This window comes from Saccoglossus kowalevskii, chromosome 1, assembly GCF_978046115.1.
Source record: "Saccoglossus kowalevskii chromosome 1, keSacKowa6.1, whole genome shotgun sequence".
NCBI lineage: Eukaryota > Metazoa > Hemichordata > Enteropneusta > Harrimaniidae > Saccoglossus > Saccoglossus kowalevskii.
Window position 1 is genome coordinate 33,112,120 of NC_140641.1, and position 15,618 is coordinate 33,127,737.

Here is a 15,618-nt window from a genome sequence, read left to right on the forward strand (position 1 = left end):
CATTTAAAATTTCGGTACGCGCATTGATATGAAAGAAACTGATTCATTTTACATGAATAGTAATTGGCATGTGACTAATTTCTATTGGTGTTAACCATCCACTCGTAATTCTGAAACACATGGTACACGTGGGACTACTTTTATGTTTAGATCATCGCAAACACGTTTACTGAAGTAATACTCTCTTAACACCATATTATGCATACTGTGTAAATCACACTTGATATGTTGCCGGACGTGCCTTGCACTCTAACTCACGGCGAAGTAGACAAGACCGGCCAGACATATTAGGTTATCCAGTAATCAGTAGAAACAAATGTACATTTCAGATTGCTGTTATAATGATATATGTGTGCTACTCTCATCGGTCGGCAGAGAATATTCTCTATAGCTACAGTGAAACTGTAAAATATATTGGTGTCGCCATGGTTACACATTGGATCAGATCGTAACGCATATCACAGTAGGAATGGGTCATTATGTTTTTGAAGAGTCACATTGTGTTAATTTCATTCCACACCAGGAGGTCTCGTACGTTAAATTATTTTGATATCACCCGCAGATTTGTTTTTCTATTCTAACCCAGCCACCCTGCCAACAGCAGAAATAATGAAAAACATGGTGCACCCCGTCATGTGCTTTCACTCCCAACTGAAATTTATTTGTGTTTGTGATATACAGTCATTATTCCCACACCCATTGTTATACATTATTATACTAGCTACATGTATATTTTACGCAATGTCATTTATTAATATATAAGGCAGCTGTAGTAGTAGTTATTATGAGTAAAATATGTCCGGATTTATTAAACATAATTTTAACAACATCAACTTATTTGCCAGCAACTATAGTATTTGCATGGGATAAATCTTTAAATTTATAATGACTGTTAAGATTGATAATGTTAATCTGTGAATGTAATCATGATCCATTGTCGCCATCTTTTAATGACCGTCGCAGATTAGTCGTCAGCATTTATCATAGCCTCCATTAATTATTTTCTACCTTTTCAACATGTCTTATTTGTAATTATTTAGTTATAATCTTTCCGGTACATCGTCATATTTAGTTTTACGCCCAATTTTCAGTTGTATTGAAATAATCGGATGACTGACTTGGTCATTAGACGACATGCGTGGTTAGTCGCTAAAGTATGATGCTATTAGTGAGTTCCAGCTGAAGTTCTATTAGCTTTTGTAGTGTCAGCAGTTGACAATATGCGAGTCACAAACTTTATGCCCTGTGCTTTTTATTATATTAGTAACAACTCTCCTCTACGGATTGTGGAACTTATGCTCCCTTCGTTTTCACATGTTGGGTATATCTATAAAAGAGCAGGTTAGCACACGTTGTTACGGGAGGGCGCTCAGGAAGATGAAATATGCTGCACCGTACACACGCCGGAAATCGAAATAGTCTCAAGTTCCCAACCATTCAAGATTTAGATTTAGCTATTTAGTAATACAGCGCGACTACTTACATTCTTGGTCTTCAACGACTAACTCGGGCAAAGTATCTTCTTTTAACATTTTCTCAGAAATTGTTTGAATACAAATTAACAGGATCATTTTTTCCTGTGTATCATAACATTGTTGATTGGAACTTGGTATACGCATATTACTTGGGTAGTTAAATGTCAAATAAACATCTCAATGTAATTGGCATTAGCTTTATGTTTCATACTAAACTCTTTTGGGCATGTTCTAGGTGGTTATATCATAAAACTACATGGACACGACTAGTTGAATATCTGCAAAAGTTGTAGTAGTCTACAGACCAATAGCTAATTAACTTAAAATTACAGTAGATACTATTAATTGGAAATAAAGAAAAACGCATCATGTCCATCGAATTTTGAGAAGATTGTAAATAACCTTGTCATGATAAAATTAGTTGGTATACTAAACTTCATATTACATATGTAACTAAGGAATGTGCATATCACATATATATTCATTATGGATCTTCTAAGAGACAATAGATCATTACAGCTATTTGTATTTACCACAGATCTCTACTGACACTGCATTGGACATTCGACCATACTTAGAAAAAAATCACATCATTCCCGAACCAAAAAGCACGAGATTGTGATGTGTGATCTGTTGATGTATTATTTGACCCCTGTTATATAATTTAGCTAGTAAATGAGTTTCACACTGCTGTTCTACTGGCTCGCGTTGAGATTGCATATTTATTACAGGATTATGCGAGTGAGTTAGGAAATGTAATTATACATTTAATAATATGCAATACATTCGAAAAATACTGAACTAACAACCCCGTTGGGCAGAGCCGGTTATTAGAATGCAGAATATTATATTCAGCTATCATAATTATCATAAAACATTAAATCCTTCATGAATAAATCCCACACACTCACTGGGCAGTGCAATAACCAACGAATAAAATTATGAACTGCACAGTGATCGAGCACTGCATCAAACAAATTTAATGTAGGGAATATATTTTGCCTGGCTAATACATTGCAACTGAATCCAGGAAAGAAATGTTGATATTATTGGCCAAAATAATGACTGAATTATTCTAAACTATTTTATTGCGAATTTCATATAACTGGTATTATTCAAAATATTTTTTTCACGAAGATAAAGACGTTGTCGGGGAAATTTGCTTGTTTTTGATTCAACAGTCAATCAAAATTTCGATTTGTTTGAAACAAATTACAGCAAATGTTTGGTAATTTGCATAATGACCCTCCCTATGTATCTGAATTGCCAGATGGTATTTAACGCTTAATTAATATTTCAATGTCAAGTCAATTTTTATAAACACTGCACTGCACTGCACTGCACTGCACTGCAAAACAATACAATACAATGCAATAGATGCAATGCAATAGATGCAATGCAATGCAATAGGTACATACTTCATATAGATGGGTGCATGAATATAAAATCTTAAAAATCATCATTTCAAGAAAAAGAAGTATTCTCAATCAGTTGTTGAGCGTGTCCCACTAAAAATATACTTCAAATATTAGTGCGTAAACTGAGAACATTCTTGAATGAATCCCCGATGAGCAGTATGTCTTACAAATATGTAGTCTGATCTTATCTAGTAGTGCTCACTTCTAATAGACATTAGCTCATAAAACGAATGACAATAGTATGACGAATAAAATACTAGATCGCTAATAAAAACAGTCAATTAACTGACCATTACAATGTTCCCGTGAGTCATTGATAAAAATACCTGAAACACCCTGCTGCTCGATCAATGTGAGTCTGTAAACGTGAACTTTATATTGACCTTAAGCAGAAACGCACAAATTATTGATCCATGGACAGTGCAGTTAAATTCCATTGATTTGCAATAAAGCGATTAGGCTTAGTGTGATTCTGGTAATAACATGAGGGTAGTTCATGTACGTTGTGCTACATAGTTATTATATAAGACGTCATCACTATTTAAAAATAACAATATACTTTAACTGTAGCTTAACAACGAGCCGCATATCTTCCCGTGGATTGTGGTCCTCACTTTCTGGGGAAAGGACATTTTGTTGTCTTGTTGGTTATTCGAATGGTAAACAGTCACTACTTTTACAACTTGAGTGTGATTTGGTGACGTCCACGACAATGTACGGTGTGTAACAAATTGTAGGGGTACATAGTCAAGAGTGATCCAGCGTTTTAGGCAAATACAAATACTATTATTTTTTATAAACTTTCACAGTTTATATTTCAACACATTAAATAGTCGTTTTTCGTTTACTCACTTCCCAGATTCCAATTATTTGTGTTCATGCTAACAAAGAATTATAGTAACACTATTTCTTATAGGTTTGAGTGCAACTGTGAGTAGGTCTGCCCTATCTGCTCGAACATAAATAATTTGTATTTCAATATCATAGCCATTTGTATTCTTGTTTGTTGTATAATGTCAGCTTTGTTTTGAAGCACATTTAGCACATTAGACCACAGTGATAGTGCTATGAGTTTTCATGAAATAATTGTAATCGTATTTCACTTGTTTATTATTGAGTAAAATAATTGTACTTGTTTCTGATCTGATATGTTATGATATGATATGAATCCATTCAGTACAATGACCTTGGGCCTATCGTACAAAAAATCAAAAAATAGAAAAATACACATAGAGGGAGTCCTTTAAATAAACATTGAATCTACAAGTCACAACTGGTTAAGTAGATTTTCTCTGTGTTTAGAAGCGTAGAATACAAATTTCGAATACAGATAAGTTGTCAAACTGCATTTAACGAAGATTGTTTTTATAAATCTGATTTGACTGATAAAATAGAGGTAAATATTTTTCTTAAGATTTTCATAACGTGGGCATACAATGCAAAAATGGTATTCATCCTCTACCAATCATAAATTACATAATTTACATATTTCTCACTATTTTTAATTTACTATCAGATTCAATATTGTGGGATGAGGTTCTAAGCTGACATAGCGCAGAACGTAACTTGTTATCCTTAATTAAATGCAAATATTTTTCACACCCAAAATCGATCTAAAAATCTCTGTATTTATCAAGTTTAGGATAGTTGCTGAGATCTGTAAATCGAGTTTGTTTATACATATCTTGGACTCTTTGAGTGAATAGTGACAAAAACGAACAATTAACTTCTATGCCTTGCTTTAACCAAACAAAACCAAAACCGATACATATTTAAATATACATATTTAAATATACAAATTTAAATATACAATATCAATGACAAGTAATAAATTATCATTAGTTTTTCATTTTCACTCACATTATATCCGCAGACTTGCTATACAGTTGATTTACTGACTGACGACCATGCGTTTTGTATAACAATAGAATTCCACTACAGTACCTGCCAAGGTGACAATATTTGGGTCGAATACTACATAAGGATTTATACCCATCAAGGGAAAATGTGTCATTAGTAGTACCCCATGTCTCTATGCGACAAATCACATAACATTTTCTTAGATAAGAAATATATCAGGCTTTGGCCATTTATTCCAGAATATACAATTAATGTTTGACTTGTAGTTGTTACAAAATACATAGTAACGCTCGCTGAGTGTATTTCAGTTATTAATTATTGAGTTGTAGTTGTTGAAAAAAGATTTGTAGTTTTTCACTGAATGTTCTGCTATTAATTATTGATTTGTAGTTGTTCCAAAATGCATAGTAACCGTCGCTGAGTGTATTTCAGTTATTACTTAGTGAGTTCGAGTTCATGCAAAAAGAATTGTCATCGTCACTGAGTGTATTTCAGTTATTAATTATTGAATTGTGGTTATCACAAAAAAATTGTAATCGTCAGCTAGTGCATTTCAGTTATTAATTATTGGGTTTTAGTAGAGAAAAATGAATTGTAATTGTCACAGAGTGCATTTCAGTTATCAATTATTGACTTGTAGTTGTCATAAAAGAATTGTAATCGCCAGCTAGTGTATTTCAGTTATTATTTGGTTTTAGTTAAGAAAAAAAGAATTGTAATCGGCAATGAATGTATTTCACTTATTATGTATTGACTTGTAGTTGTTGCAAAAAGAATTCTAGTCGTTACTGTGTGTATTTACATTCTAAATTATTGAGTTGTAGTTATCATAAAAGAATTGTAATCGTCGGCTAGTGTATTTCAGTTATTAATTATTGAGTCGTCGTTAATGCAAAAAGAATTATCGTCGTTACTGAGTGTATTTCAGTTATTAATTATTGAGTTGTAGTTGCCATAAAAGAATTGCAATCGTCAGCTCAGTGTATTTCAGTTATTAATTATTGAGTTTTAGTAGAGAAAAAAGAATTGTAATCGTCACAGAGTGCATTTCAGTTATCAATTTTTGACTTGTAGTTGTCATAAAAGAATTGTAATCGTCAGCTAGTGTATTTCAGTTATTAATTATTTTGTTTTAGTTGAGAAAAAAAGAATTGTAATTGGCAATAAATGTATTTCACTCATTATGTATTGACTCGTAGTTGTTGCAAAAAGAATTGTGATCGTCACTGAGTGTATTTCAGCTATTAATTATTGAATTGTAGTTGTCTCGAAAAGAATTGTAATCGTCACTGAAAGTATTTCAGTTAATTACTATTGAGTTATAGTTGTCTAAAAAGAATTGTAATCGTCAGCTAGTGCATTTCAGTTATTAATTATTGAGTTTTAGTAGAGAAAAAAAGAATTGTAATCGTCACAGAGTGCATTTCAGTTATCAATTATTGACTTGTAGTTGTCATAAAATAATTGTTATCGTCAGCTAGTGTATTTCAGTTATTATTTGGTTTTAGTTGAGAAAAAAAGAATTGTAATGGGCAATGAATGTATTTCAGTTATTATGTATTGACTTGTAGTTGTTGCAAAACGAGTTGTGATCGTCACTGAGTGTATTTCAGCTATTCATTATTGAGTCGTCGTTGATGCCAAAATAATTGTAATCGTCACTGAGTTTATTTCAGTTATTAATTATTGAGCTAAAACGAATTGGAATCGTCAATGAATGTTATGTTATTAATATTTGAGTTGTAGTTGTCGCAAAAAGACTTGTAATCGTTACTGAGTGTATTTCAGTTATTTATCATTGAGTTGTAGTTGTCTCAAAATGATTTGTAATCATCAATGAATGTTCAGTTATTAATATTTGAGTTTTAGTTGTCGCAAAAAGACTTGTAATCGTTACTGAGTGTATTTCAGTTATTAAATATTGAGTTGTAGTTGTCTCAAAAAGATTTGTAATCATCAATGAATGTTCAGTTATTAATATTTGAGTTGTAGTCGTCGCAAAAAGACTTGTAATCGTTACTGAGTGTATTTCAGCTATTAATTATTGAGTTGTAGTTGTCTCAAAATGATTTGTAATCATCAATGAATGTTCAGTTATTAATATTTGAGTTTTAGTTGTCGCAAAAAGACTTGTAATCGTAAATGAATCTTCAGTTATTAATATTTAAGTTGTAGTTGTCGCAAAAAGACTTGTAATCGTTACTGAGTGTATTTCAGTTATTAATTATTGAGTTGTAGTTGTCTCAAAAAGATTTGTAATCATCAATGAATGTTCAGTTATTAATATTTGAGTTGTAGTTGTCGCAAACAGACTTGTAATCGTAAATGAATGTTCAGTTATTAATCGTTACTGAGTGTATTTCAGCTATTAATGATTGAGTTGTAGTTGTCTCATAATGATTTGTAATTATCAATGAATGTTCAGTTATTAATATTTGAGTTATAGTTGTCGCAAAAAGACTTGTAATCGTCATTGAGTGTATTTCAGTTATTAATTATTGACCTGTAGTTGTCTTAACAAGAATTGTAATCGGCACTTTGTGTATTTCAGTTAATAATTATTGACTTGTATTTGTTGCAAAAAGAACTATAATTGTCACTGTGTGCATTGAGTTGTATTAGTCGCATAAAGAATTGTAATATTCACTGAGTGTATTTCAGTCATTATAATTATTGAGTTGTAGTTGTTACAATTGAGTTTTGCTAAGTGAGTTTGTCCCCCACCATGTTAATGCTGTAATTGCGAAATAATTGCTAGTGTGCTTTTCTCTTAAATGAGAGTTTAAGTGTTTGACGTTATGTATATTCAAAATTAGATTCACACGCACGGAATGCATTTGTACAGTGCGACACAATCGTTAACGTCAGAATATTTAGTTTAACGTACTAAATTAGTGCTGCCATGTTGTAGGGCTTAATTTAAAGCGGAAGTTGTAATACATTGTTGTGTTTCTTGTCTTTTTCGTCAATTGTATTTGTAAATGAGCTATAATTAAAGTTTAAATCTCAAATATAAGTATTATTAACAATCCCAGGTCTATATCTTTGTGTCCTTTGATAGACAATTTGTCTGATGTTATATAAGGCACTCATATAATCTTTTTAATGTGTGGCAAAATATTTACTTAATCGAAAATTAAATTATCGTAGCGTATTGCAATGGTTTACTATGACGATGGATTCATTTCTTGGATTTTTGCTGATAATACTGTAGTAGGGATTTGACAGAAATTAAAGTAATAACGACATAGTGAAGAATCAGTGTTCAAATTCTGGTTGACCGTCCATAGAATATTATCCTAATTAATACGCTGTCAAAAAAACAAGGGAGCATATGTACAAGTGTATTCCCAGCATTACCAAATTAACGAGTTGACATGTCTCGCAGCCATAGTAGTGAAATCGACAACTGTATTTAGCATCTCTGAAATAGCATGTCTTGTTACAATTCAAATCATATCACTAAGTAACTTGTAAACATTATTTCAGTCATAAGTGGGATGGGTTGGAGGAAAGGTGAGGAGTTCATTCTAATTGCAAGAAACGTTTTAATTAGTGACCATTCTAAAAATGTAACTCGTGATCATTTTTTTCCTGTTATGAATGGGATGGATGAAGCGGGGCTTTGAGGCAGGTTTGTGTTTTTATAATGTCCAATTCAAATCTGAATACAGATACAGAGCAAATGAATTATTTCTGCTCTAAGTAGGGTGTGAACACTCGGCGACGACAAATATTTTCTACTCCAATTTGATGAACCATACTACAATTATTTTCTGTAAGTGCCCATTTAAGAATTCGCATTAGAGCATTAAAAAACCGAATATTATGGTCGCGATAGCCTACGCCGGAAGCATCAGACATAATCACAAAACTTAAACTCGTCACTGTTTTGAGAAGGCTTTTGTTTTCATAATATAATTGCAAGAACTCCTTACGCAGCACAATCACAGATATGAATCAAATATTCCAAGAATTGTCGAGAATATCTGATACAATGCTGTATTAACAGAATGCAGCTTTTAGCTTCTTTTTTACCTTATTATTATTTATGGATAATACCATCATACATATTTAACGATTAATCCGCACATTTGAATTGGAATTCCCGTGTTGTGTAAAGTGATACGAATCATATGATAACAAATTTATATTACGCGACAGAACGATATATAGTAATCAAGACATAAAGCCGAAGGATGGGGATAATCTGTTTGGAGAAAAGCACATCCAGCTTACGTACGTGTGTTACCTGCTGTATCAATCCGAGATATAATAATATAGTTCTTGTTAATTATAGTCACGCAAGAAACTACAAATGTACTGACATAGAAAACAAAATAGGCGTATTTAGAGACTGTTCGTAACATTTTGTGCGGTTCAATGTGAAGTACGCCGGCCTTATGAAGAAAATATTGGTTTCACCAACAACAAGTTGTGCTGCAGTTTTGAGTTTGATTTCCTTTCAAGTTGATAATGCTTTTCTTTTAAGAAATGTGTTACTTTTTTCAATTTCTATAATGAAATTTTCCCTGCCTTTTTTTCTAGTTTTAATGGTAAATCTCTGTTTGAATAAATCAAACATCAACATGGTCAAAAGGATGCGTAATATCATATATTCGTGGTTCATATTTGGTGGGCGCTATTCGTGACTGCTTGGCTAAATGCATGCATGCAACGAAATTATTCGTTATATGTCAAATAGGCGAAAGGAGCGCATTCGCTTTTACATTGATAAAACCGTGAACACTCAAATGGGTTAGTGTGTATTATGTGAGATCGAATATTCTCGAACATCGAATATTCTCGCGATGGCCGCGATTAGTCACTGTCGCATACGACTTATGTACCACTTCCGTGTCACTGTGTCTGGTTGGAATATTCTAGATTTTGTTTAGAAACTGGTTGAATAGGTAATAGAACACTGTAAGAGGCAATAGAAGGTAATGGAACATTCTAGAAATTGGTAGTAAGTTCCAGACTCATTATGTATGCTGATGTAATGGTCTATTTATAGACAGTGTGGGTATATATAGGGGAGTTGTTCAGCACTGAGTTCTGATCGGAGATCTCGTTGAATTGTATTGGAGTTTAAGTATCTAGTTATTGGAGTAGTGGAGTTTTACCGCGTTATTGTACTTGATGTTTGCAGAGTATAATAATACCAGTACCAGTTGAAACCTCATCTGTTGGCTCCGTGTTCGTATTTTATCATCGCCGCCAGGGAAGTCTTTCTATTACTGTTGCCATTTTGGTATTTGAACCATCACACCTGTACTATACCAATTACGGTAATATTACGTTGCGTGTGACATCTGGAGGCTCGTCCGGGAACAGTGGAGGCATATAGAAGACAACATGGCCAGCGAGATAAAAGATATGTCGAAACAAGAGTTGATGGAATGGGCGGATGAACTGGGAATGACTGGAGAAGACAAAAGGAAATTTATTTTCGAGCAACTGAGTTCTCAGCGGGCTGACAGACAAGCGGCGAGGGAAGAGAGAAAGGCAAAAATGGAAATAGAGGTAGAGGTGAGGAAAATGGAGATTGAGGAAAGAAAGGAGAAGTTACGGCTGGAAGCGGAAGCAGAATAGCGAGAAAAGGAAAGAGAAGCAGAGGTAAGGAAGATGGAGATTGAGGAAAAAAGGAAAAGACTGGAAGCGGAAGCAGAAAAGAGAGAAAAGGAAAGAGAATTTGAGTTGAGGAGATTAGAGCTTCAAGCAGCAATGCCGCGGTTCCAACAGGCTGATTTTGGCGGTCAATGAAATGTGGTCAGTGATGCACAGTCACCAAAGTTGCCTGCATTTGTTGATGGTAAGGACGAAATTTGATAGTTATTTATTGCGGTTTGAGAGGTTTGCAACGAATGCGAGTTGGCATAGAGATGGATGGGCCACAAAATTGAGTGCGCTGTTGACTGGTAGAGCACTGGAAGTATATTCCAGGATGTCCGACATTGATGCAGTTGACTATGATCGTGTGAAGGTGGCGCTATTGACAAGATACGATTTCACAGAGGATGGGTACAGGAAGCGATTCCGTGAAATTAAACCTGAAAGTTCCGAGAGTCCTGACCAGTTAATTGTGCGGCTTAAGAATTATTTTGCTAAATGGGTTGAGTTGTCAGGCACTGCAGCCACATATGATGGTGTTATCGACTTGATGGTGAAGGAGCAGTTTATTGGTGCCTGTACAAGAGATCTTGCAGTTTATCTTAAAGAAAGAGCAACCACAGATTTAGATGAGTTGGCAGTAATAGCAAAGCAGTACCTAGTGGCACATGGTCGACAGTTATCCACGAAGGACCAGGTGAAGCGTAACGATAAGACTGCCATTAGAAATACTGATGTGGGACAGGGTAGTAGTATCTGGTGTTATGTATGTCAGGGTGTTGGTCATCGAGCAGCACAATGTCCATCCCGCGTTACTGATGTCAACCATGACAAAGGTAAATAGTGCCCTCAGTGTGGTGACATAGGACATGTGGCTAAGTTCTGCCGTAGTGGACAACACAAGGGTCAAGAAAGAAAGAGTGTCAAACCCAGCACTACTACTGGTGCAGCTGCAGTGGTTAAAGAGGAGTCTAATATCAGTGCTAGCTGTGCTGTTCAAATTGACAGTGATGTGCCTAAAACGATTGAGAAGGACCATTTGTTGTTAGCATCGGGGAAGCAGTTAAAGGTTGTGAATGGTGCATGTATGGAACAGGGTGGCGTTGTGGAGGGCAGGACTTTGCCTGTGGGTCAAGGGAAGGTTGGTGACACAGTTTTGACCATGTTGAGAGACACTGGGTGTAATGGCATTATAGTCAAGAAGAGCTTGGTACTAGATGACCAGTATACAAAAAAGATGGGTCATATATTGATGGTTGATCGTACTTTAAGAAGGGTTCCAGTCGCCATGGTGGGAATTGATACGCCATATTTGAGAGGCATGGTTGAAGCATTATGTGTGCAGGACCCAATCTATGAGTTAATTGTTGGGAATGTCCCCGGAGCAAGACCACCAGATGACCCGGATCCAGTGTGGAATGTGAGTGGAGCAGTAACAACCAGAGCGCAAGTGAAGAAATCTGGTGAAGCCGCTCAAAGTGTGTGATGTAAAGACTGGAGCACATGTAACAAAAGACAAATTAATCGAGATGCAGCAAGCAGACACATCATTGAAGAAATATTATAATAAGAGAGAACCAGAAGTGAGAGGGCACCATACAACCGAGTTCCAGGTATATGGAGGCTTGCTATATCGTGTGTTTCGGGATCGTTCAGTTTCAGGAGGCAAGACGGTACGTCAAGTGGTTGTGCCGAAACTGTTGAGGACTCGTTTTATGGAGATTGCCCATGATTCAATATTTGGTGGACACATGGGGATAAAGAAGACAGAAGACCGGATTGTGACTAGCTTTTATTGGCCTGGGCTACATCAAGATGTTACCAGTTTTTGTAAGTCGTGTGATGTGTGCCAGAAGACTGTATCAAAGGGATCAGTTGTGAAGGCCCCTTTAGGTAAGATGCCTTTAATTGATATGCCATTCAAGCGTGTGGCTATAGATTTGATTGGACCAATTACGCCAGCAAGTGACGTGGGTCATCGATACATCTTAACTATGGTGGACTATGCTACTCGGTATCCAGAGGCGGTTCCACTTAAAAATATAGATACGGAGACTGTAGCCAAGGCGTTGATTGACTTTTATAGCCGATTGGGGGTTCCAGAAGAAGTACTAAGTGACATGGGGACTCAGTTTGTGTCAGAATGTATGCAAGAAGTATCAAGATTGCTCAGCATTAAGAGACTGATGTCTACGCCCTATCACCCCATTTGTAATGGACTGGTGGAAAAGTTTAATGGTACTTTGAAGAAAATGTTAAAGCGGTTGTGCCATGAACAACCAAGGCAATGGCATCGGTATATTAGTGCTTTACTCTTCGCATATAGAGAGGTACCACAGGAGTCAACTGGTTTTTCCCCATTTGAGCTATTATATGGTCGAACGGTTAGAGGCCCAATGAAGATCCTTAAAGAGTTATGGACCGAAGAGAGCGATACTCCTGAGATAGTTAATACTTATCAGTATGTGTTTGAGTTGAGAGATCGGTTAGAACAGACTTTAGAGATTGCTCGAGAGGAATTACAAAAGGCACAGAACCGATAAGGAAGGAGATAAGGTGTTAATTTTGCTGCCAACTGACAACAACAAGCTATTGATGCAGTGGAAGGGTTCTTATGTGGTGGAGCAGGTAATAGGCGAAAACGATTATCGAGTGAGGGTAGGTGACAAAGTGAAGACGTATCATGTAAATATGTTAAAGTTGTATGTTGAGCGGGAGACGTCACCTCAACCAGATGGAAGTGAGACAAGTTACTCACCAAATACGGCCATAGACTTGATGAATGCTGTGCGCGCAGCTACAGCGGGGTGCAACGAGTCAGATGGAGAGAATGCTGTAGACGAAGATGATCTTCTAGAGTTAGGAACTTGTGAACCAAAGGAGTCAGGTAAAGATGTTCAAATTGGTACAGACCTGACAGAACACCAGAGAAAAGAACTGGTGGGTTTAATCAATACTTATGATAAGGTGTTTACTGACTTGCCAGGAAAGACCAAGATAATCAGTCATAATATTGACCTGACAAATGATACACCAATACGATCTAAGCCATACTCACTACTATATGCAATAAGGGAGAGCCTTGGGCAAGATATTGAAGATATGTTAAAAATGGGAGTAATCAGGAAGTCTACATCACCCTATGCATCACCGGTGGTGATTGTAAAGAAGAAAGATGGATCGAATCGCATATGTGTAGACTATAGGAAATTAAATAAGGTCACTGTAACCGACCCTGAGCCAATGGTAATAACAGGGGACATATTTCAGAGGCTACATAATAGTAAGTTCCTGTCAAAAAATGATTTAAGGGTTATTGGCAGATACCAGTAGCTGAAGAAGATATATCAAAGACAGCATTTGTTACTCCCGATGGAACTTGTGAATTTTTAAGGATGCCATTTGGAATTAAGAATTCGGGAGCTACTCTGGTGCGGGGAATCAGGAAATTATTGTCAGGTATGGAGGGGGTTGGAAGCTATATAGATGACTTGATAGTTTATTCAAGCTGCTGGGATGAGCATGTTCAAGTATTATCTGAGTTGTTACGAAGACTAAGGGCAGCGGACATAACAGCTAGACCATCCAAGTGTGTTCTGGGTGCAATATCAGTAGAACTCCTGAGTCATGAAATTGGACACAATTGGGTGAGTCCGAGTCACGACAACATGGAAAAAATTCGAGAAGCGCAAAGACCAGCGACCAAGAAAGGTGTCCGATCGTTCTTTTCGCTGGTCAATTACTACAGAGACCACATCCCCTTATTCGCAACTATTGCAGCACCCCTGAGTGATCTACTAAGGAAAGGACAACCCAACAAAGTTGTATGGGGAGAGGCCCAGGAGAAAGCATATAACACTTTGCGGGAATACTTATTGGGCAAACCAATTTTGAAGTTGCCAGACCCACAGAAACCATTTGTGTTGCGAACGGACGCGTCTCAGGTAGGAATTGGAGCAGTACTTATGCAGAATCATGGTGAGAAGCTTCATCCAGTTGCGTATGCAAGTAAGAAGTTATCCGATGCAGAAAAGAAATATTCAACTGTAGAAAGGAAATGTTTAGCCATTGTATGGGGCGTGAATAAATTTCGCCTATATTTAGCCGGTGTGGAGTTCATTTTGCAGACGGATCATAAACCATTGTCTTACCTGGATAAAGCCAAGTTTGCAAATGACCGAGTGATGAGATGGGCGATGACTCTGCAAGAATATAATTATCGTGTTGAGGATATTCCTGGACGGGACAATGTGGTAGCGGACTACCTGGGTAGATTGATGGACTGAGGAACTTTTGAACAGTATAGTAGAATGTTATTCGTTTATGACTGTATTTCATATTTTATTATATTCTACTGTATGTGATTTTCGAATTTATGTATTCAGAGCTTTATTCAGTTCGATTTGATATGTTGTATTGTTGTTTTATTTGAAATTGTTATCGTATTCGTATTATTGACGTCGTTGCTAGTCATGTAATATTATATCTTATAATATTCTTGAGAGGGGAGGCATGTCGCATACGACTTATGTACCACTTCCGTGTCACTGAGAATGTTCTAGAACCGTACTGTGTCTGCGTGGAATATTCTAGATTTTGTTTAGAAACTGGTTGAATAGGTAATAGAACATTGTAGGAGGCAATTGAAGGTAATGGAACATTCTAGAAATTGGTAGTAAGTTCCAGACTCATTATGTATGCTGATGTAATGGTCTATTTATAGACAGTGTGGGTATATATAGGGGAGTTGTTCAGCACTGAGTTCTGATCGGAGATCTCGTTGAATTGTATTGGAGTTTAAGTATCTAGTTATTGGAGTAGTGGAGTTTTACCGCGTTATTGTACTTGATGTTTGCAGAGTATAATAATACCAGTACCGGTTGAAACCTCATCTGTTGGCTCCGTGTTCGTATTTTTTCATCGCCGCCAGGGAAGTCTTTCTGTTACTGTTGCCATTTTGGTATTTGAACCATCACACCTGTACTATACCAATTACGGTAATATTACGTTGCGTGTGACAGTCACGGCTGGTTTAGCAGAATATATAACGTAAGGAATTATTTCAATTTTTCTCACCTTTACAAATGTATCCCACTCTCATCTACCTATGGGGTGTACACTGTACTGTATTGTTTTTAAATATGACACATTTTTGTCCCACCTTCACTCAAAATCACTTAAAAACGCAAATTAGTTTATTCAAAACACTACTGTTTTCGAATAAAAGACATGAAAATTAAGAAAAGTATATA

At 36.0% G+C, this 15,618-nt stretch overlaps 1 protein-coding gene across 1 annotated transcript in view; it reads left to right on the forward strand.

Annotated features, from left to right (window-relative positions):
* The first annotated feature begins 13,144 nt into the window (after nt 1–13,144).
* Nucleotides 13,145–15,618, forward strand: part of LOC102806360 (zinc finger FYVE domain-containing protein 26-like) — a 70,563-nt gene continuing 68,089 nt past the window's right edge. Inside the window, exon 1 of the mRNA XM_085497590.1 lies at nt 13,145–13,253. Coding sequence (XP_085353716.1) covers nt 13,145–13,253 — 109 coding nt within the window. The remainder of the gene's footprint in view (nt 13,254–15,618) is intronic.